Here is a 23,304-nt window from a genome sequence, read left to right as displayed (position 1 = left end):
AATCAAAATTGTGCATATTTCTAATTAAATAATCACTGTTAAAAGTTAGTTTCTTTTTGAAATTCGTTACCTAGAATTATAAGGGTAGCCGACAAGGCCCTTGACATCAGCCCTTGATAAACATCTATACAAATTGAGCCTCATTTTCGGGCCGCCCCTATTTAATACGGAGTTGGATACGAGTTGTACGTATTATTTTTTAGCACCCGTGTTCAACTATGCTATTCGAGTGCGTTCTAATTTGGAAGAACCCGTGCCCAACATACTTCGAGCCCGTAAGATGTTACTGGGGAGGTGGGTGAGTTTACTCAAAGTTCTGACCTATCTAGATGTTTTTCCATACCTGAAAATAGTAGTATGCAAATTTTCGGAAAAAGTTAAAGTTCTGTTTTCGAGAAAAAATTTAACACTAGGCTGCATATATATACAATTATTGCTTGTTTTATATAGTAAGAACTCGAAACAGTGATTTGAGCTTGTTATTAGGCTTTTTGATAGAACAGTTTGTTATTTTAAACTTTATGTTATCTGTAATTGTTATCTTAAAAACTGTATTTAATATAATAACTATAACTATTTATATCTTGAAATCATGCACATTTTCAGTGCTATGATATTATTTTTTTTCGTTAAAAAGCTTTTAAAATGGCGCTGCTTATCAAAAAAACATTGTCACCCAAATGACACTCACTAACGTTGGTGTTGATGATAACGCTTTAAAGTTTCGATTGGGTGGACATGGAGAACCTGAAAATGTTCTATTTCGATATCACTTGAACAAATCAAGTATCTGAGAAAAGGAGTATAGTAAAGAGCAGCTGCAGCAACATGATTCTCATAAGCTAGGGATAGTACTATAGTACTAATTAGGGAAGTACTATATTACTAATATACATAGTACTAATTAGGTTCTACAAGGTGATATTGTAAGCTTTAATCCGTAACGATTAAAACGGACAAGGTTCAACTAGCTACAAAGTCAATATTTATTTTAAATCCCTTCCTGTAAGATGGTTATCTTCGGTAATATGGGGTTGCCATTTCTTGTTAGTGGGCGTGCCTATTATTGACTTCTGATGCATTTGAGGATACACAAAATTTGGTCTTATGTACGCTATGGAGAAGGATGTGCAAGCATGAATAGGTTGTTAGAGGACGGTCATTTGCAAACGTAAGGCATTAGAAACTTGTCCGAATTAGTGTACTTTTTTTCTTGTGGTCCTGGCCAGATTTGGCCTTGGTGAGGGAAGCTTGAGTGGGTACTACCATAGCCCCTCTAGTGAAAAATTATGAGTTTTACGAGCTGATGCCCTATATATCCTATTTAAAGGCAATTGATAGTGAAGAAACAAAAAAAAAAAAGTTTCATCAATCGTTTTTTAGAGCACGGTTATCTTCACGGTTGAGGGACTAAAAACACTTGCATAAACAGTTTGCCTATTATTGGTTTTCGATACAATTGAGGGTAGGAAATGCCATTTTCACCTAGAATTAAGTGATTACTTAATTATTAAAAATAATTATAATAAAAATTTGATCCCTTCCTCGGGTTCCTGACCCCGAGGATGTGTACAAATTTAATTTCGTTATATTAATAAACCAGCTATTAAATATAGCAAGCAATTATTACAGGATTTGCTATGCTATGATAGATCTTTTGAATCTTATTTTTTCTTAATTTTTTACCACGTTTACCGAAATTGAAAAATCCATTTTGGATACCAGTTTAAAAAAAAGGTACGGCCCCAAAAAAGAGGTCAAATCCTTTCTGTGGTTTGTTGATTACACCACGGATAAAAAATTATTTAAAATTCCTGATATATGGCTACCTTTCGGTTGAATTTTCTAATTCCAAAACAGTAAATGATTAATAATCAACTATTGCATTATAAACCCGTTGACTGCAAAACTTGGCCAAGTAATGACGCCTACATAGTCTTCTAATTCGTATCTGTGTAAAAAAAAAGAAAAATCCCGTAATTGCATATATATATATATATATATATATATATATATATATATATATATATATATATATATATATATATATATATATATATATATATATATATATATATATATATATATATATATATGAGCCAATTCTGTGGGTTTCACTCCCAAAGGTTCTTTTGAGGGTACCCTTAGGGGTAAATCTTACCAAAAGATTTTGAAAGCATTTGTCACTAAGTGATTTTAGTTCACTTTTATGCATATATAAGAATAATATAACAGCATTTAATGTACAATTAAATTAAATATAAATCACCGTATTTCAGTGTGAAAAATTTTGAACCAGTCAGAGACTTATTTAGCAGAATCACTAAAATAAAAAAAATAACAGCAAAAAAACACAATACTAATTTTGATTTTAATGCACTAGTCAGGTAGGAGAGAAACTGTACATGATTCTGTTTTTCTTTCCATTTTTTTGGGGGGGAGGGAGGAGGAACTTGCTGACGTCTTGATTAAGAAAATGTTCTTACGTGCTAAAATGTTAGGGATCAAATGTAAAGAGTTTTTTTTTGTATTCATCCTTCTTGTACAGAATATGCTCATTCAGTATTAAAAATTAATGAAGTGATTTGACGGCAAAATTTTGCAAGCTTTGATCAGATTTCACCTCTGAAAGTTCATATCAAAGAATTTTGACAATAAATAGGAATAATACTTACTAAGAAAGAGGAGCTCGTGACAATTGAATCCGGAACAAATGAAGATCCTATTTGGTAAACAGCAACATAAAGTAGACCCATCAAACCTCGAATGAAACCAAATTTCACATTGTTGCCCTTGCCAGTAGCCATCTGAAAATGAAAGCACCAATGTAAAACTTACTTTAAAATACCAGGAACATAACAATAACAACATTTTTTAAAACAGTTCGTGATAACGAACTGTAAGTAAGGAGCGACCCGGCTCAATAGTAACAGAAACTCTAAAAAACGGAGTTTTGATACCAGTAGATATATCAAAAGAATCAAATTGTTATGCTGATTTTAAATATGTAAGTTTCATTAAGCCTAATTTTACCCAGGACTCGCTTCCATCCTGAGAATATGTACGTTAATTTCCAAAAAGGGGGAAAAAACCCCTAAAAGTCATAGAATTCTAGTGAAAATCATATCTGTAAATTCAGCGTATCAGAGAACCCTATCATAGGGGTTTCAAGCTCCTATCTACAAAAATGTAGAATTTTGTGTTTTTTGCCAGAAGAAAGATCACGGATGCGTGTTTACTTGTTTGTTTTTCCAAGGTGATCGTATCGACCCATTGGTCTTAGAACATCGTGAGAGGGCTCATTCGAACGAAAATTAAAAGTTCTAGTGCCCCTTTTAAGTTACCAAAACAAATTGGAGGGCAACTAAATCCCTCCCACGCCCCCTTTTTTTTTATCAAAATGGTCCTATCAAAATTTTGAGATAACCATTTTGTTCAGCATAGTTGAAAGGCCGAGATACCATGACCCCCCCCCCCCCCGCCCGGAGGGAAAGGTTTTTAAGTTACAAAATTCGCCCATTGTTTACGCATAATATTTGTTATTAGACATAGATAGACATAGGTTTATTAAGATCGAACAGCGTAGCCATGGCTAATTTATGTCGTCTTTACAACAATATGAAAAAAAAAAAATACAAATAACACTATAATAACACTATAAGAACACTAATACGTGAATACAAATAACACTAAGTCTTGTTGTATGCTTCTACGAAAAAGGGGACAAACGTGTTTTTGTAGCGGTTGGTCCTGCAGACCAGGGGTTGTAGCTTCGACTGGGATCTGGTTCTTTGGTTAACAGGAGCATCGGGTGGGAGGATCAGTCTGTGATGGGGCGAAAATAGCAGTGACTTGCCGAGGGACATGATCAGTGATAATCGTCTGTCGCTGAGAGATTCAAGGTTCAGTTCTTGCAAGAGTTTGTTGTAGTCGTCACTTCTGTTACCAACGATTATGTTAACAGCTCGTTTCTGCAAAGATTCAAGGTCATCGCAAAGGTAGTGGGTGCTCTGGACAAAAGTCCCCATACAGCGACGGCGTATTCGAGTAGAGGTCTCACATACGTAATATAGGCATTTTTTAGGCTTTGAGTGTCGCAGCCAAACCTGCGCATCAGGACTAGGGTCTGAAGTGATGCATTGCCAGCCTTAATAACCTTCTCCACGGGTTCGGTGAATGTGCAGTCCATCGATAATGTGACTCCGAGGATTTTTGCAGATGGAACAACAAGGAAAGGGACTTGCGGGAATTCCAAATCACGTCTCGAGGTGAAAAACCAAAGGATCATTGATCTCTCTGCATTCAGTGTTAGCTTGTAACGTTTACAGATCTCAGAGAAGGACGCCAGAAGGATCTCGCAGAACTTAAGTTCGATTGCGCCTTCTCTCATGAGGTATTTGAGGACAAATGATAAATCGTCGACGAATTTGAGTCGCTCTTCGAAATTCTGAAGAAGGAAGTTGATGAGGGAGATAAATATGAAACCAGCAAGTCTTGTACCCTGAGGGGCTCCACAGGTAAGTTTAGACCAGTGTGAGATCAAGTCACCTTCAAACAATGGAAATACACACTGCATTCTGTCCTGGAGGAAGCTCATCACTAATGCAAGAGACCGCTTCGGTGCGCCCATTGCTCGCATATATTTTGCTGCCGTAAGATGACAAATCAGGTCAAATGCCTTCCTGAAATCGACGAGAGCTAGGTCGATGAACGTACTGCCCTTGCCAAGCCACTTAAAGATAATGTCAACTAGGCGCACGAGGTATATCGAGGTATTGCAACCTTTGAGGCCGCTATACCGGTAACGGTCTATGTTTTCCCGCGTTTGCTTGAGCAATTCACGCAGGATGAATGACTAAGGTGACTTTTGCAAAGGTAGATGTGATTGATATCGGTCGTAACTCGTTGCAAGATTTGGGTGTTTTAGTCTTCGGTATAACACGCACAAATGCGCGTTTCCAGCACGACGGGAAAGTTGACTGGGCGAAACATTCTCTGATGATGTGTCCAAGTGGCTTGGCCAGGAAAAGAGAGAACTCTCGTATTAACTTTATAGGCAGCTCTTCAGAAAAAGAGCTACTGGATGGACTCAACTTGTTCAGCTCTTTGAAAACTTGATACTCAACTATTTCGATTTCACCTTCGTCAGGGCATATTGACAGTAGGTTCTCTATTTCAGTGTTAGTTGGGGCAGAAAAGGATGTACAAATGTCATTAAAGTAATTGTTGACGTCATTTGCACTCACGAGTGACCCATCATCGTTCAGAATACGGATACTGGATGATACTGTTTTTCCAGCAATCTGCCTTACTAGACGGTGCCATTTACGGGGATCCTTTTTTATTTCAGGGTCCGGAAGGGATTTTCCGAAGGACTTTCTTGCCTCGCAACAAAGGCTAACGATTTTTTTTCTTAATAATCGTAATGACGTTGTGTCACCACTTGACTGCCTTACAGTGTTTTTTTCGCGAATCAGCTGTTTTATTTTTGGAGTGATCTAGGGCTTGTCAGATTCGCTCACGACGAATTGCTTTTCCTGGAAAACTTCTAAGTATTTCTCATAGAGTAGGGACTGAAATATTTCTGCTTTCCTGTTGACATCGCTTTCGCTGTATAATTCGCTGAAGCAGTGAGTCCCGACCCATATTCCGTACGTATTAATAGCAGACTTCGTGATAGGTCTCCGGAGTACTTTTATTTTCTTAAGCTTCCTGATTTCACTTTTTGCCTTCATCAACAGAGTGTGATGGTCCAATTTGCCCAAAGGCCCGTTCGAAGACACGTCTTTGTAATATGGAGCAATGTTTGTAAGAATAAGGTCAAGGGTGCTCCCGGTCACATGGGTGGGTATTTTGACCACTTGTGACATACCCAGCGTATTAGCAAGCCATTGTTTCTTTGTTTGGTTGAAGTCGCCAGCTATTATGAAGCCCGGGCGGCTATACCGCTGACGTAATGTGTCTAACGTAGACTGAAGGTAGGATACCAGCAGCCGTCTGTTCTTGGCGCTTTCAGGATAGTAGATACTTGCGATAATGATGCAAGAGACATCTCGTGGTAAATGTTTTGCCTTGCATAATGCCCAGATCGCTTCATGGTCAGGGTCATTGAAGTTATCTAAATATTTGCAGGGGATGTCATCGCGTACATACAGGGCAACACCTCCGCAAATCCTGTCTGTTCTAGTGTTCAAGAAAACCTTGTAACCAGCCATCCTTCCGCTTGTTTCGTCGAGCTGCCATGTTTCGGTAATTGCGGCGATGTGGATATTATTCTGACGTAGAATGACATCTAACTCATCCACTTTATTCGTTAGGGAGCGGACGTTGCTCAGAAGGAAGTTTGGAAGTTGGTGTTTACAAAAGAGAACCTGCGGCGACAATACTGGAGGACAATCAGACCCGAAATCATTGGTAGGAGCATTGTTGTCAGGAATCAGCCGGGGCGGTAGGCTCACGCGCGGGATTGAGACTAAACAACTCTCACGCTTAGACTTTTGGCTGGCCAATCGTCCGTAGGTGACTAACACGTCAATCTTAAATTTCTTTCTGCCATCTCTGCGTCCTCTTATTGGGGAGTATACATATATTTTTCGGGGGGGGGGGGTTGCTGATGGATTTCACACGGGAATAATTTTCCTTGGGGAGGGTAGTTTCCAGGATAAATTTTACACTAGAAGAATTTAACAGAGTTTTTATACAAAATTCTTCTTATGCATTGCTTTCTCGTTGCCGACTCAATTTTACGCGTGAAGATCTTAAGGGCAATTGTCCAGAGTAAATTTTCACCACGATTGAATTGTCTAGAGAATAAATCTGTGGGGAGGAAGAATTTGTCCGTGGAGGTGTAGCCAGATTTCCTGGCATGACTTGAAACCGATCAGAAATTAAATAAAAAAAAGTTTTTTCACCTGAAAGTGAGGAGCAGCATTAAAACTTAAAACGAACAGAAATTATTTCGTATATGAGGGGGGTTGCTCCCCTTCAACACCTCGCTCTTTACGCTGAAGTTTCAATTCTGTCCCGATTCTTTAAGAACGACTCCCGAAACACTATTTGTTTAATTAGAACAATAAGAAGCTTTTTTTCAAAAGTACTAAAAAACTTTAGCGTTAAGAGCAGGGTTTTGAGGAGGAGCAGCCCCCCTCATAGACGTAAGAATTCCTGTTCGTTTTAAGTTTTAATGTTGGTCCTTTCAGTTGAATTTTTTTTAACTTAATTGCATTCTAGATCCATCTTAGGTATAATCATACCTGGAAACCGCAATTTTCTAATATTAATCATTTGCTTGTTTCAAAACTATACAATATTTTCGTCAGTGTTGGCATGTTATATATCAAAAATTAACAATATCTTGCTTCCCAAAGAAAAATACACCTTGTAAAAAGCTACACTGTCTTAAGCTGTTTGGTACCATATGTTTTTAGCTTAATATTTGATGATTTGCCACCCATGTTCCTTTTTTTTAATTTGACAGCAGCTACTACCAAAAAACTACATAACTGAAACTTTTTTTTTTATTGGAAATTGATTTCCTAATTTTTCCTTATTTTTTTTTTTTAGATATAAATGGTTATATAAGCTTCCATTTAACTAATTCAAACAATCAATTCTCGTTTCCACTTTCCACTTTATTTTGTACATTCAGGTTTATGTTTCCTTTGAAAAACGCAGTTTTTACGACAACCCAAAACTTTAAACAGCAAATCGCAAATAAGCTACAATGTGGAAACCTTATAAAGCAAGCTAAAAGAATGCACTTTATTGAAACATGGGTAAGGCATATGTTCCCTGTGAAACAAGCGGTTTTGCGACAGACCTCCATTTATCTAGTTAAACTTATATGGATTATTTTGATGGATTTTGTATTAAGGAGCACAGGAAATGCAATGGGAGACCACGGAATCAAATGGGGAGGAAAGTCTCGTGGACTTAGATTATGCTGATGATTAAGCATCCTAGAGGAAAGTGTGAGCAAAATGAATGAACTTTTAGAGGTTTTTCGAGTTCAGGGTCCTGGAATAGGATTGAAAATTAGTGTTAAGAGAACTAAGTAACTAGGGCTAGAAATAAGTGAAGATGAAAAAGTGATGTTGGGGAATGAAGAGATTGATCAACTGGGCATCTCTAATTACCTTGATAGTATTATAGTAAATATAGTGAAGAAGTAGAATAGCCAAGGATCAGGGTGTTTTTTTCACAATTAAAAACAGTTTGGAAGAATAGGAAGATAAGTCTGCAAACCAAGATTAGAATATTAGAAGCTACAGTGGTGACAGTAGTCAAATATGTTTCGCAAACGTGGTCGATCCGAAAAACGGGTAAAGATAGGCTGTAAGAATTCCAGTAAATTTGCTTGAGGATCTTTCTGGGTACTAGGATGACTTGCCATATTTAAAACAACGGAAGGTACGAAAAATAAGGTTCAATACTGCCCGCCAGAGCTATAATGAAAGAACGTTTGAGATGGCTAGGGCATTTTGTGCGGATGAAGGATGACAGATTGCCGAAGATTGTTCTTTTCGACCAACCGTCTAGGGCTAAACGGAAAGCAGGTCGTCCTCCGCTGGGGTAGGAGGATGTCATAAAGAAACATTTAAAGGAAATGGGAACTTCCTGGGAGGCTGTAAAGAGGGTGGCTTTGAATAGATTGGGATGGAGGAGGAGCGTGATTAGCTGTGTTGGCCTCAGGCGGCTTGGTGCCGCGGTGAGTTGTTAGTAGTGGTAGTAGATCCAGAATCAAAACATTGTTGAAATTTTTTCTCAAAGAACGATCTAAACTTGTCTAAGAAATAGGATCTTTTTCCAGTTTCATAAGTTTACAACGTGCTTTTCAAACTAAAAAAAAAAAAAAAAAAAAAAAAAAAAAAAAAAAAAAAAAAAAAAAGTTTCAAAATTTTAATTCTGTAGAAGGATAAAGCTTAATCTCAGCTATAGAATGATTGAGTTGAAATATGAAAAACGTGTGTCTGCAGAAAAATAACATCAGGGAACATAAATTTCAAAAATAACCAAAGATTAGCTAAACATCAAAATAGCAATTCTTCAAGGAAACTTATAACATTACGAAACTAAATACAAGCTGTCAGGTCGGTCCTGTGATCCGCTTGCCCGAAACTCGAAACTCCTGTGATCCGCTACCGAAGATCGTCCTTCAGTGGCTGCCACGTGGTACCACAAGAAAAGGACGCCCCAAAAACACCCTACGATACAGCTGCCGGGCTGACCTCACAAATCTCAATGCCTCAATCCAACTCGAATGGGAAGATGTCTGGGTAGTCGCAGCGATGAGAGATGACTGGCGACTCCTCTTGGATGCCCTGAGCACCTCTGGAGGCACAGGAGGATCTAAGGTCTAAGGTAAAATCACTCTACTGAAGCAGAATCTGATTTCTATCACAACCAGGTTTTTAATTATAATTTTCAGCGTCTTAAAATTTACTCTTCCTCATTATTTTGGAATTGGGGGGGGGGGGGTACTAAAATTGAAACTAATTCTCAATTTGAAAAATATCAAGCAAACTTAACAATGTCTATCAGTTACTAAAGATATAAAAAAATTAACCAATTTAATTTCAGATGATGTCAAAAATTAATAGAGAGCGGACATGTTCAGAGTAATGTAACCTTTAATCTACAAGTTCGAAGGTAAATTAGACTTGGCTTATTATTATTACAAATATAACTAGGATCGACTATCGGGAGCTTCTAAGCTTTATATCCTTTTAATGTTCTGGTCAAATTTAACTTAAAGAAATCAACATTATAAAAATAATTATACATCAGGGGAGAGGGTATAGAAACCCTTATGATTGTAAGCGAAGAAAAAAAAAAAAAAAAAAAAAAAAAAAAAAAAAAAAAAATACCTGGCTTGAAAAACAAATTGAGGGTGTTTCAGAATAAAGCTATTTCAGGGAGAAACAGCGTTTCAGATTAAATACTATATCAAGGGGAAACTTCTACAGAGTCTTTGAGTGTTCCAACCTACAACTGTTTCAAGTATTTTTGCTTAGGTTTTGAATTGCTTATAAATAATAGTCTGCGTTCTATTCATTATGTGCCTCCTAATTGCTTTGGATTCCATATCAAGCTTGGTGGTTCCCATGCTCTAATTAATTTACTGGTTGGTCAGATGAATCCGATGGGACGATAGCCTTTGAAACATGTGATGTTAGTAAAGCATTTGACTGGCAATAGTATACCCAAGCAATTAATGAACTTTTGAACGATGGAATATTACCAGATTTAGTAGAACCTATTATTTACATGTACTGCCATATGAAGGCTAAAATACGTATTCTTGGAAATAAATTTATTGTCTAATCAAATAACAATTCACAATGGGGTTAAACAGGGTGCAATCATTTCACCAACAGCATAGAATAACGCAAATCCGCCAGCTGCCTCAGCACTCGGTCTCTCCGTGTTGAATTTGTAAAGATATTTATTTATTGTACTCTGTTATACAGATGCTGTTTTTAATGTTAGTAAAACCACTAGCAAGTTAGACAAATGTTTCGAGAAATTTAAGAAAATTCCCTTTGGAAACTGTGCTTTCCCTAAATTTAACCAATGTGAAGTTTCGATTTTCAATAATTTAGGTCCAAGCTAGAGTTGACGATGTTTTATGGATTGAATGGTACTGAAGTGAAGTCTTGTGACAAGTTGACTTATCACGGTCTCGTAATCGGGTGAAAATCTTAGGAATACTAAGCTACTAATGTTGGAAAATATTGAGAGTAAAACCTGACGTTCACAACGTGCAACTATAAGTCCATTTGAATAGAGCCCATCTTATGCGGATTTATAATACCGTAGCCATGCCATATATTCTTTATCTAACGCCATTCTACCGAATATTAATTGAATCTAATCGACTTAGAATAAAGTGTGTACTTCTTAGATATGCTAAGTTTAAGCTGTGAGTCCATTTTGACCCATAGATCGTACCTCGTGATAAGATATAATCTATCAGATCTATGTATCAACTAACATGAGCTTAATGCTCATGTTGTGTTGCAAGCAAACTTGCGATGAATGACGAAATTTTATTTTTCGATATTTAAAGCTTGTAGTTGTTTTCGAAGTATTGATTGTATTTTCTTGTTTTAATGTACTCCATCTTTCTATGTTTTGTACAACAGGTTATAAAAACATACATGTACAAAAGATGAATCTAATCGACTTAGAATGAAATGTGTACTTTTTAGATATGTTTTTAGATACTTTTTAGCTAAGTTTATACTGTGAGTCCCTGAGGACCTATAATTCGTACCTCATGAGTATGTCGAATCCATGTGTCAAACTATACAGGCTTAATGCTCATTACATGTTGCAAGCAAACTTGACACGAATGACAAAATTTCATTTTTTGATGTTTAAAGCTTTGCTGTTTTTAAAGTCTTCATTTTGTTTTCCTGTTACTATGTACTACATTTTTCTACATTTTGTATAACGTGTTATAAATACATACATGCACAAAAGATGACACATTTTATACGTGACCCTGTTTCGCCTCACGACAGGGGATTGAGAAGAAGCTTTTAGATAGCTTTTGGGGGGGGGGGGGTGGATGGAGATAATACAGCTTAAAATTTTGTATTTCTTTCTTATGTCCGCTGTCCGAGATACTCATTGGCTAGTATAATTATTAGTCGACTTACCGAGTCAAATTTGTTACAGACGAAGTCAAGGTAGCGTCGCATAGTAAACTGAGGTCCAACTAAAAAACCGCCAGGAAAATAGGTATGAGCAGCGATTTCCAAAAGAGACGGACTATTCTTGAGATGGTTCTTCTTTTGATCGGAGGACAACCTTTCCTGAAAAAAAAAAAAAAAAAAAAAAAAAAAAAAAAAAAAAAACAACCGAAACCGTCTCTGGTAAACTTTGATTAAGTTCTGTACATAAAATAAAAAGAAACAAGTTTTTTCAACTGAAAGGAAGGAGCAACATTAAAACTTAAAACGAACAGAAATTATTACGTATATGAGGGGGTTTATCCCCTCGTCAATACCTCGCTCTTTACGCTAAAGTTCAAATTTTGTTCCAATTCTTTAAGAATGACCCTTGAACCACAAAACGCTTATGAAAAGAGCTATTTATATAATAAATAGCTCTTATGAAAGTACTAAAAAAACTTTAGCGCAAAGAGCGAGGTATTGAAGAGGGGGTGAACCCCCTCACACACGTAATAATTTCTGTTCGTTTTAATATTTAATGTTGCTCCTCACTTTCAGTTGAAAAAACTGTTTTTTAAAATTTAATTTCTGATCCTTTTTAAATAATACTGGGAAATCCGGTGTCCCCTTCATGGAAAATTCTCATACCCCACAAAAAGACCCTCCAACATACCCCCCCCCCCGCAACAGACAAAATTCCTCGCGAAAACGTCTGTATACTTCGCAATAACCAGTACTATATGTAAACAATGGGCTAAGTTCACAAATTGCAGCCCTTCCTCCGGGGACTGTGGGGATTAAGTCATCCTCAAAGACATAGCTATTAGATTTTTCGACTACGCTGAACAAATGGCTATATCAAAATTTTGATCGGGTGACTTTAGGAAAAAAATGAACCTGGGAGGGGGCCTAGTTGCCCTCCAATTTTTCGGTCACTTAAAAAGAGCACTAAAGCTTTTAATTTCCGTCCGAATGAGCCCTCTCGCGATATTCTAGGACCACTGGGTTGATACGATCCCGCCCCCCCCCCCCTGAGAAAAAAACACATCCGTGATCTTTCTTCTGGCAAAAATACAAAATTCCACATTTTTGCAGATAAGAGCTTGAAACCTCTACTATAAGGTTCTCTGATACGCTGAAAATGATGGTGTGATTTTCATTAAGAGTATACGACTTTTGGGGGGTCTTTCCCCCTTTTCTCGAAAATAAGGCACATTTTCTCAGGCTCGTAAGTTTTTGATAGGTAAGAATAAACTTGATGAAACTTGTATATCTAAAGTCAGCACAAAAATCCAATTCTTTTGGTGTATCTATTGGTACCAAATACCGTTTCTTAGAGTTTCGGTTACTTTTGAGCCGGGTCGCTCCTTACTTCCAGTTCGTTACCACGAACTGTTTGAAAAGGACCTGACTTTCAATTGCCAAGGAAGCATAACAATCTTAGAATGAACGATAGCGGAAAGATCAGTCAAAACGAAGGTAGAAAGCAAGAAACAGTTCCAGTGAATCATTCAATAAGTTTCACGAAAAACAAACTAAAAGCCCCTTAACATCAGATTATAATACATAATAAGAGAATGTGACGAAAGGAACAAGGAAGAATTTGATGATGGCCCACCTGATGAAGTCTGGAAAAGCCATGCGTCTCTTATTATAATTAAATAAAAACAAAAGTTTTTTTTAACTGAAAGTAAGGAACGGCGTTAAAACTTAAAACGTACAGAAATTATTCCGTATATGAAAGGGTCTGTCCCCTCCTCAACGCCTCACTCTTTACGCTAGGTGGTGGAAATCGAAAGCTCTTTACGCTAGGAAATGGAAATGGTGGAAATCGAAAGTTCCAGTGCCTTGTACTAAGATTTAGCCTGCTTTTCAACCAATTGCTACCGAATCAGTTGTGACTACAGTGTCTAAAAGAAATTCTTATTGTAGTTTAACGGCCCTTGCGCTTCAGTAGTTGTTTTGGAAGAATCTTCAGATAATTACAGAATTAGCTCTAAGGGAAAAACGATAGGAGGATGGAGGTAGAAATTGATATATAGCCCTCAGGGCTGTAATCAAGACTTTTTTTTTCGGAGGGGGAGGGCTTTGAAACAGGCAGAGTCACCTGAATCAGAATCTAATTCCGAAGAAGAGGAGCTAGATCTGCAAGCAAATCTTGTTGAAGACATTGCTCAATTACTGTGAAAGGGACTCAATGTTCCGCTCTTATCATCCAGTACTTAGTTAATCAAAGTGTTACAAACTGCATTTTTAGCGGTATTCAGTACTCTTATAAATAAATAAAAAAATAAGATATAAATGATATGAGAAATTTGGCTGAACAAGGCTATTCAAATGTGCAAGGTTGTTAGGGTAACATTTCTTTAGGTTTAAATATAGAAAAAAATGACTAATGTGATTCTACTCCCAAATAATGGTAAGTTTGATTTATTTATTACATTTTTTTATTGATTTTTTCTTTACAAAACAGATGTCCGAAATCAGTCACTGTTTAATTGCTGAGATATTACCCTAGGCACAAGATTACCAGAGAGATAAACTAGATAGTTGATTAAATTGATAAACTAGATGAAGGGGCATTAGCTTTTTTAAGCCCAGGAAAATCGGAATAATTGAACAATTTCATTAAAAGTTGTAAGTGATGTTTAAAAAGAAATGTTCAACTGGTCCTGTAGCTACAGGGCAAGTCCACAACACCAATTTTACCTTTAATTTCTTGGGGAGTAGCTTATTTTACCAATTTTACCTTATTTTACCAATTTTACTTACCGATGTTTTATTTTATGGTAATTTTACAACACAACCCATGTCAAACAGCAAATATCCCCTTCCATCGACTTTCTTCCTTTTTTTTTTCTTAACAGTCAGCGTTCAAGCTTCAGCTTCAAATTTTTAGTGAGAGCTAGGTCAGGTTTTCACAACTATTTGCTTTACCCTCCCTCATAAGAGATCCCCACCCACACACTACCAGAGAAGAAGCAAATAGAGGAAGACATCGCAGTCCCCCCTTTGCTGATTGTCTTCTTAACGAACATATCCAGGGGAGTACTACCCAAAAGTTATCTATGAGAAAAAAATGCCATGTGGAGTGAGCACTACTGGCAAGCGCGAGGGAGTACCCAGCCCCTCTTTTAGAAGACCAAAAATTTTCAGAAGAGTAAAACATATAACAAAATTCAGCAAAATGAAATTTCTGACTAAAACATGGTTATAAACCATTAAAAAAATGTTCCCTCTTGAAAAATATTTGTCCCCCTCTCCTCAACATGAAATATTATTAGGCATCCTTGATGACCACTCAGCAGATGGTATGGCAAAAGAGTTCTCTCAAAGCTCTTTCTAAAAAAATCCTCAACCTTTTTTATAAGAAAAAATCCTAACTGTCAATGCAAGCAAAATATCGTCAAAGAGTTGATGGCACTACAAAAATAATTGTACAGTACTGACTTCATCTTTGCTCCAAAATCATAATAGTGGTAATAATGGGAACTTACCTCCGGGACTTTTCCATCAGCCACATCAAAAGTTAAAGCAATATGTCTTAATACTAGCACACAATGTGGCATTGTCCATTTTATATCATATTCTTTTGTGGCAGTTACCCAATAACCTGAAATATTCAACTTCACTTATCAAATTAAGTTGGTGTTCAGTGCTTTACAAAATAAAATATTAAAATATATTTTGATTATTTCCGTAATAACATATTCCAAAAATATTTTTGATACAACTTACTTGAATATATTTTGAAGGATACATTTCTATTTGACCAATTCCTAAACAACAGCGTGGAATTCTAGGTGCAGAAATTTATACTTAGAGTACAAAGGACATCCAAATAAAGTGTTTTTGCCTCCCTGGAAACCTGATTTCCAGGTTTCCTTTGCCTTATACCTGGAAACTATGACTTTCTAAGATGTTTCTTTTGGCCGTTTCAAAAGTATATAAATTTTTAGGGCAGCACCAGATTTTCGTCAGTGTTGCCACATTGAACAAAGAAAATAAGCAAAAGCTATTAGTTAAATTTAAAATTACTTTCCGTCCGTAAAATTCAAACATTAACAGCCAGTTGATCTCCAAAGACAGCAACACCTTCACATCTATCGTCAATGTGAAAATAAGGTAGTACTTTCCTAAGAACACATATTATAATGTTTTTTTCTTCTTCTGATTTTTAACTCATTTTTTTTTCTAATTTGGCTCCCACTACTACCAAAAACTGCGTAATTGCATACAGATTTTTTTTCTTCTTCTGATCTTCTTCTTCTTTTATTTTTTTCTTCTGACCTTTTTTTTCTAATTTGGCTCCCACTACTACCAAAAACTGCGTAATTGCATACAGATTTTTTTTCTTCTTCTGGTCTTCTTCTTCTTTTATTTTTTTATTCTGACCTTTTTTTTCTAATTTGGCTCCCACTACTACCAAAAACTGCGCAATTGCATACAGATTTTTTTTATTCTTCTGGTCTTCTTATTCTTATATTTTTTTATTCTGACCTTTTTTTCTAATTTGGCTCCCACTGCTACCAAAAACTGCGTAATTGCATACAGATTTTTTTTCTTCTTCTGGTCTTCTTATTTTATTTTTTTCTTCTGACCTTTTTTTTCTAATTTGGATCCCACTACTACCAAAAACTGCGTAATCGCATACAGATTTGTTTTCTTCTTCTGTTGTTTTTCTTAATATATTGTTTTATTCTGACCTTTTTTTTCTAATTTGGCTCCAACTACTACAAAAAACTGCGTAATTGCATACAGATTTTTTTTCTTCTTCTGTGATTATTCTTATTTTATTTTTTTATTCTGACCTTTTTTTTATAATTTGTCTCCCACTACTACCAAAAACTGTGTAATTGCATACAGAGTTTTTTTCTTCTTCTGTTCTTATTCTTCATTTATTTTTTTCTTCCGAACTTTTTTTTCTAATTTGTATCCCACTCCTACCAAAAACTGTTCAATCGCAGACAGATTTTTTTTCTTCTTCTGGTCTTCTTCTTCTTTTATTGTTTTCTAATTACATTTTTTTTCGAATTTTGCTCCAACTACTACCAAAAAATGCGTAATTGCATACAGTTTTTTTTTTCTTCTTCTGATATTCTTCTTATTTTATTTTTTTCTTCTGACCTTTTTTTTCTAATTTGGCTACCACTACTACCAAAAACTGCGTAATCGCATACAGATTTTTTTTCTTCTTCTGGTCTTCTTCTTATTTTATTTTTTTCTTCTGACCTTTTTTTTTCTAATTTGGCTCCCACTACTACCAAAAACTGCGTAATCGCATACAGATTTTTTTCTTCTTCTGGTATTATTCTTCTTTTATTTTTTTCTTCCGACCTTTTTTTTCTAATTTGGCTCCCACAGCTACCAAAAACTGCGTAATCGCATACAGATTTTTTTTTTTCTTCTGTTCTTCTGCTAGTTATATTTTTTTCTTCTGACCTTTTTTTTATAATTTTGCTCCCACTACTACCAAAAACTGCGTAATTGCATACAGATTTTTTTTCTTCTTCTGGTCTTCTTCTTATTTTATTTTTTTCTTCTGACCTTTTTTTTCTAATTTGGCTCCCACTACTACCAAAAACTGCGTAATTGCATACAGATTTTTTTTCTTCTTCTGTTCTTCTTCTTCATTTATTTTTTTCTTCTGACCTTTTTTTTCTAATTTGGCTCCCACTACTACCAAAAACTGCTTATTTGCATAGATTTTTTTTTTTTATTCTTATCTTCATTTAAAGATTTTGTTTTATACCTACCTTTTTTTTAAATTTTTGATACCAATAATAAAAAAAAAATCGTAATATAAAACAGTTTTGTTTTATTATAATGAGCTTCTTCTTCTTATTTTTTTTTATTACTACCTTTTTTTTCTAATTTTTATCCCAATACTCACAAAATATTCGTATGTTAAGTAAGATTTTTTTCTACGTAATGTCTTCTTCTTCTTTTATTTTTTTTCTTATTACCTTTTTTTTCCAAATTTTCACAAACTCATAAAAAAATAAGAGAAAATTCAGACAGATTTTTTTTCTTCTTATGGTCTTCTTCTTCTTTTATTTTTTTCTTCTGACCTTTTTTTTCTAATTTGGCTCCCACTACTACCAAAAACTGCGCAATTGCATACAGATTTTTTTTCTTCTTCTGGTCTTCTTTTTATTATATTTTTTTATTCTGACCTTTTTTTTCTAATTTGGCTCCCACTACTACCAAAAACTGCGTAATCGCATAAATATTTTTTTTCTTCTTCTGGTCTTCTTCTTAATTTATTTTTTTATTCTGACCTTTTTTTTCTAATTTGGCTCCCACTGCTACCAAAAACTGCGTAATTGCATACAGATTTTTTTTCTTCTTCTGGTCTTCTTATTTTATTTTTTCTTCTGACCTTTTTTTCTAATTTGGCTCCACTACTACAAAAACTGCGTAATTGCATACAGATTTTTTCTTCTTCTGGTCTTCTTCTTCTTTTATTTTTTTCTTCTGACCTTTTTTTCTAATTTGGCTCCCACTACTACCAAAAACTGCGTAATTGCATACAGATTTTTTTTATTCTTCTGGTATTCTTGTTCTTTTATTTTTTTCTTATGACCTTTTTTTTCTAATTTGGCTCCCTCTACTACAAAAAAATGCGTAATTGAATAAAGATTTTTTTCTTCTTCTGGTCTTCTTCTTCTTTTATTTTTTTCTTCTGACCTTTTTTTCTAATTTGGCTCCCACTACTACCAAAAACTGCGTAATTGCATACAGATTTTTTTTCTTCTTCTGGTCTTCTTATTTTATTTTTTTCTTCTGACCTTTTTTTTCTAATTTGTCTCCCAATACGAACAAAAACTGTGTAAGTTCATACAGATTTGTTTTCTTATTATTGTATTAGTATTATTTTTTTTTTTTTCTACTTACCTTTTTTTTACAATTTTGATACAACTGATACAAAAAAATGCGGAATTGAATAAATTTTTTTTTTGTTATTCTGGTCTTCTTTTTCTTATATTTTTTTCTTATGACCTTTTTTTTATAATTTGGCTACCACTGCTACCAAAAAATGCGTAATTGCATACAGATTTTTTTTATTCTTCTGGTCTTCTTCTTCTTTTATTTTTTCTTCTGACCTTTTTTTTCTAATTTGGCTCCCACTACTACCAAAAACTGCGCAAGCGCATACATATTTTTTTTCTTCTTCTGGTATTCTTTTTCTTATATTTTTTTCTTCTGACCTTTTTTTTAAAATTTTGCTCCCACTAATACCAAAAACTGCGTAATCGCATACATATTTTTTTTCTTATTATGATCTTCTTCTTCTTTTATTTTTTTATTCTGACATTTTTTTTATAATTTGGCTCCCACTACTACCAAAAACTGCGAAATTGGATACAGATTTTTTTTCTTCTTCTGATCTTCTTCTTCTTATATTTTTTTCTTATGACCTTTTTTTTTCTAATTTGGCTCCCACTACTACCAAAAACTGCGTAATTGCATACAGATTTTTTTTTCTTCTTCTGGTCTTCTTCTTCTTTTATTTTTTTCTTCTGACCTTTTTTTTCTAATTTGGCTCCCACTACTACCAAAAACTGCGTAATTGCATAGATTTTTTTTCTTCTTCTGGTCTTCTTCTTCTTTTATTTTTTTCTTCTGACCTTTTTTTTTCTAATTTGGCTCCCACTACTACCAAAAACTGCGTAATTGCATACAGATTTTTTTTCTTCTTCTGGTCTTCTTATTTTATTTTTTTCTTCTGACCTTTTTTTTCTAATTTGGCTCCCACTACTACCAAAAACTGCGTAATCGCATACAGATTTTTTTTATTCTTCTGATCTTCTTCTTCTTTTATTTTTTTGTTCTGACCTTTTTTTTTCTAATTTGGCTCCCACTACTACCAAAAACTGCGTAATCGCATACAGATTTTTTTTCTTCTTCTGTTCTTCTTCTTCTTTTATTTTTTTCTTCTGACCTTTTTTTTCTAATTTGGCTCCCACTACTACCAAAAACTGCGTAATCGCATACAGATTTTTTTTCTTCTTCTGGTCTTCTTCTTCATTTATTTTTTTCTTCTTACCTTTTTTTCTAATTTGGCTCCCACTGCTAGCAAAAACTGCGCAATCGCATACAGATTTTTTTTCTTCTTATGGTCTTCTTCTTCATTTTTTTTTTTATTGCTACCTTTTTTTTCTAATTTTGATACCACTAATACCAAAAACTGTGTAATCGCATACAGATTTGTTTTCTTCTTATGGTCTTCTTCTTCTTTTATTTTTTTTATTCTGACATTTTTTTTCCAATTTGGCTCCCACTACTACCAAAAACTGCGTAATTGCATACAGATTTTTTTTTCTTCTTCTGGTCTTCTTCTTCTTTTATTTTTTTATTCTGACCTTTTTTTTTCTAATTTGGCTCCCACTACTACCAAAAACTGCGTAATTGCATACAGATTTTTTTTCTTCTTCTGGTCTTCTTCTTCTTTTATTTTTTTATTCTGACCTTTTTTTTCTAATTTGGCTCCCACTACTACCAAAAACTGTGTAATTGCATACATATTTGTTTTATTATTATGGTCTTATTATTATTTTATTTTTTTTATTGTTACCTTTTTTTTCTAATTTGGCTCCCACTACTACCAAAAAATGCGTAATAGCATAAAGATTTTTTTTCTTCTTCTGGTCTTCTTCTTCTTTTATTTTTTTCTTATGACCTTTTTTTTCTAATTTGGCTCCCACTACTACCAAAAACTGCGTAATCGCATACAGATTTTTTTTCTTCTTCTGGTCTTATTCTTATTTTTTTTTTTTCATCCGACCTTTTTTTTCTTATTTGGCTCCCACTACTACCAAAAACTGTGCAATTGCATACAGATTTTTTTTCTTATTCTGGTCTTCTTCTTCTTTTATTTTTTTCTTATTACCTTTTTTTCTAATTTTGCTCCAACTACTACCAAAAACTGCGTAATTGCATACAGATTTTTTTTCTTCTTCTGATCTTCTTCTTTATTTTTTTCTTCTGACCTTTTTTTTCAATTTGCTCCTACTACCAAAAACTGCGTAATTGCATACAGATTTTTTTTCTTCTTCTGATCTTCTTCTTCTTTTATTTTTTTCTTCCGACCTTTTTTTTCTAATTTGGCTCCCACTACTACCAAAAACTGCGTAATTGCATACAGATTTTTTTTCTTCTTCTGGTCTTTTTCTTCTTTTATTTTTTTCTTCATACCTTTTTTTTCCAATTTGGCTCCAACTACTACCAAAAAATGTGCAATTGCATACAGATTTTTTTTCTTCTGCTGGTCTTCTTCTTCTTTTATTTTTTTCTTCCTACCTTTTTTTCTAATTTTTATCACACTACTACAAAAAACTGTGTCATTGCATACAGAGTTTTTTTCTTCTTCTGGTCGTCTTCTTATTTTATTTTTTTCTTCTGACCTTTTTTTTCTAATTTGGCTCCCACTACTACCAAAAACTGCGTAATCGCATACAGATTTTTTTTCTTCTTCTGGTCTTCTTCTTCATTTATTTTTTTATTATGACATTTTTTTTATAATATGGATCCAAATGCTACAAAAAAATGCGTAATTGAATAAAGATTTTTTTATTCTTCTGATCTTCTTCTTCTTTTATTTTTTTCTTCTGACCTTTTTTTCTAATTTGGCTCCCACTACTACCAAAAACTGCGTAATTGCATACAGATTTTTTTTCTTCTTCTGGTCTTCTTGTTCTTTTATTTTTTTCTTCTGACCTTTTTTTCTAATTTGGCTCCCACTACTACCAAAAACTGCGTAATTGCATACAGATTTTTTTTCTTCTTCTGGTCTTCTTCTTTTATTTTTTTCTTCTGATCTTTTTTATCTAATTTGGCTCCCACTACTACCAAAAACTGCGTAATTGCATATAGACTTTTTTTTAAACGCATCCATAAATTGCTCGAACATTTATTGTTGACTTCATTGAGAAAACCAAGCAAACCAAATGCCACTGTGACTCAAAAGGTATGTGTAACTTATAAGAGTGGGAACTGGCACTAGTGTCAACAAAAAATGACTATCAACGTCATCTAGCATTTGACGATACTTGACATTTTCCCAGTGTAATAATAAGTACAATTAATTTAATTAGAGCGATTTGCAAAATCAGTGCAGCAATAACTGTCTGATCTCAGCTCGTGACAAAAAAAACGACTGCAAAGCTTGAAAAAATACCAAGTGTCATCAAACGCTAGATGGCATAACACTACATAATAACGAAATTGCTTTTTACTTAAAAATTGAATTCTCGATTTTCCTGATTTTTACCATAAATATGATTGAGTATGTTTACACTTCACCAATTCAAACAATCAGATTTTTTTTTTACTGCCCTTGGTACATCAACTTTGCGTCCAAAACGTTTTAATCAACATTTCTCCTGGTCCGTTATTATGTTTTATTTGCTGTTCTTTTTTTTAAATTTGTCTTCTTGTTGAGTTATTAATTCCCTTACCCCACGACAAAATCCTTAATGGTAAGATCTTCCCACATACCCCCCCCCCACCAGAAAAATATCTGCAGACATTTAAATATTCGGAATCAGCATAATAGGCCGATTCTTTTGATGTATTTATTGATATACAAATCCGTTTTTTAGAGTTTCGGTTACTATTGAGCCGCATCGCTCCTTACTTATAGTTCGTTACCATGAACTGTTTGAAATCCATTTAATTAATCAATTCATCGTAACTTGCACGACTGTAACCAATACAAAGTATGTGACGAATTTCAAAGGCTAATTTTATCAGTAGCATAAAAGCCACCTAGCTTAAAAAAATGTGTGTTAGGATCACCTCTAGACTTAAAATTGTGCCAATACGAAAACGACATCAGATTTAAACTTTTCTGCCGAGAAATTCATCGAATGAATCCGTTAATATTTTTGAGGATGATAATGCCAATTCACTTTCGTAAGCCTGTTTTTAATGGCTGCAAAAGTGATAATAACAATGCAACCTATCTGGGCACATTTTCTAGAGGAGCATAATTTGTTACACTGCCCCCTGAGTTAGCAAATGTGTCAAAACACACATCTCTTATAAAATATGAAAACTCCCTGCCGGCAATTCACCATGTCATCAAAATGATAACAACCAAAGTTTAAGAAACGCTGGGAAGCAATTAAACTAATATACAAATTGATTGGTGAGCTAATGTACAATTAAGCGACTATACAAGTTGGTCATTTTGATGCAAGATTCACCTTCTAATCTAGCTACAGCAGAAGTTCAGTTCATCTCCTCTTCTAAAATAAAAAACAAAACAAGTTTTTTCAACTGAAAGTAAGGAGCAACATTAAAACTTAAAACAAAACAGAAATTATTACGTACATTAGGGGGTTGGCCCCTATGCCAATACCTCTTACATTCTTTACGCTAAAGTTCAAATTTTGTTCTAATTCTTTAAGAATGACCCCTGAATCGCAAAGGCCGTTTAATCATAGGCAGCGCAATACCGCAGCCTAAGTAAAGAACGATATGGGCAAAATGTTTTTTTTTTTTTTTTTTTTTTGGTTTCTTGGTGTTTGACCAGGGCATTTCGTACCGAAGGAGTGGTCGTGGAAACTTCGAAAAGGGCTCATTCGATTGGAAATTAGAGGAGCTTGTGCCCTTTTTAACA

The 23,304-nt window shown here is 34.6% G+C and overlaps 1 protein-coding gene across 1 annotated transcript in view; it reads right to left on the bottom strand.

Moving 5' to 3' along the window:
* The window catches only part of nes (lysophosphatidylcholine acyltransferase 3 protein nessy), an 80,016-nt gene that overhangs the window by 7,784 nt on the left and 48,928 nt on the right, over window positions 1-23,304 (bottom strand). The window contains exons 4-6 of the mRNA XM_089090122.1: window positions 15,176-15,291; window positions 11,664-11,819; window positions 2,676-2,807 (exon numbers count right to left, since the gene is read on the bottom strand). Of these exons, the coding sequence (XP_088946248.1) occupies window positions 2,676-2,807; window positions 11,664-11,819; window positions 15,176-15,291 (404 nt within the window). The remainder of the gene's footprint in view (window positions 1-2,675; window positions 2,808-11,663; window positions 11,820-15,175; window positions 15,292-23,304) is intronic.

The sequence above is a fragment of the Artemia sp. Qi Xiang Cuo genome, chromosome 6, assembly GCF_049724085.1.
Source record: "Artemia sp. Qi Xiang Cuo chromosome 6, ASM4972408v1, whole genome shotgun sequence".
Lineage (NCBI taxonomy): Eukaryota > Metazoa > Arthropoda > Branchiopoda > Anostraca > Artemiidae > Artemia > Artemia sp. Qi Xiang Cuo.
This window is presented reverse-complemented; position numbering and strand designations above follow the sequence as displayed.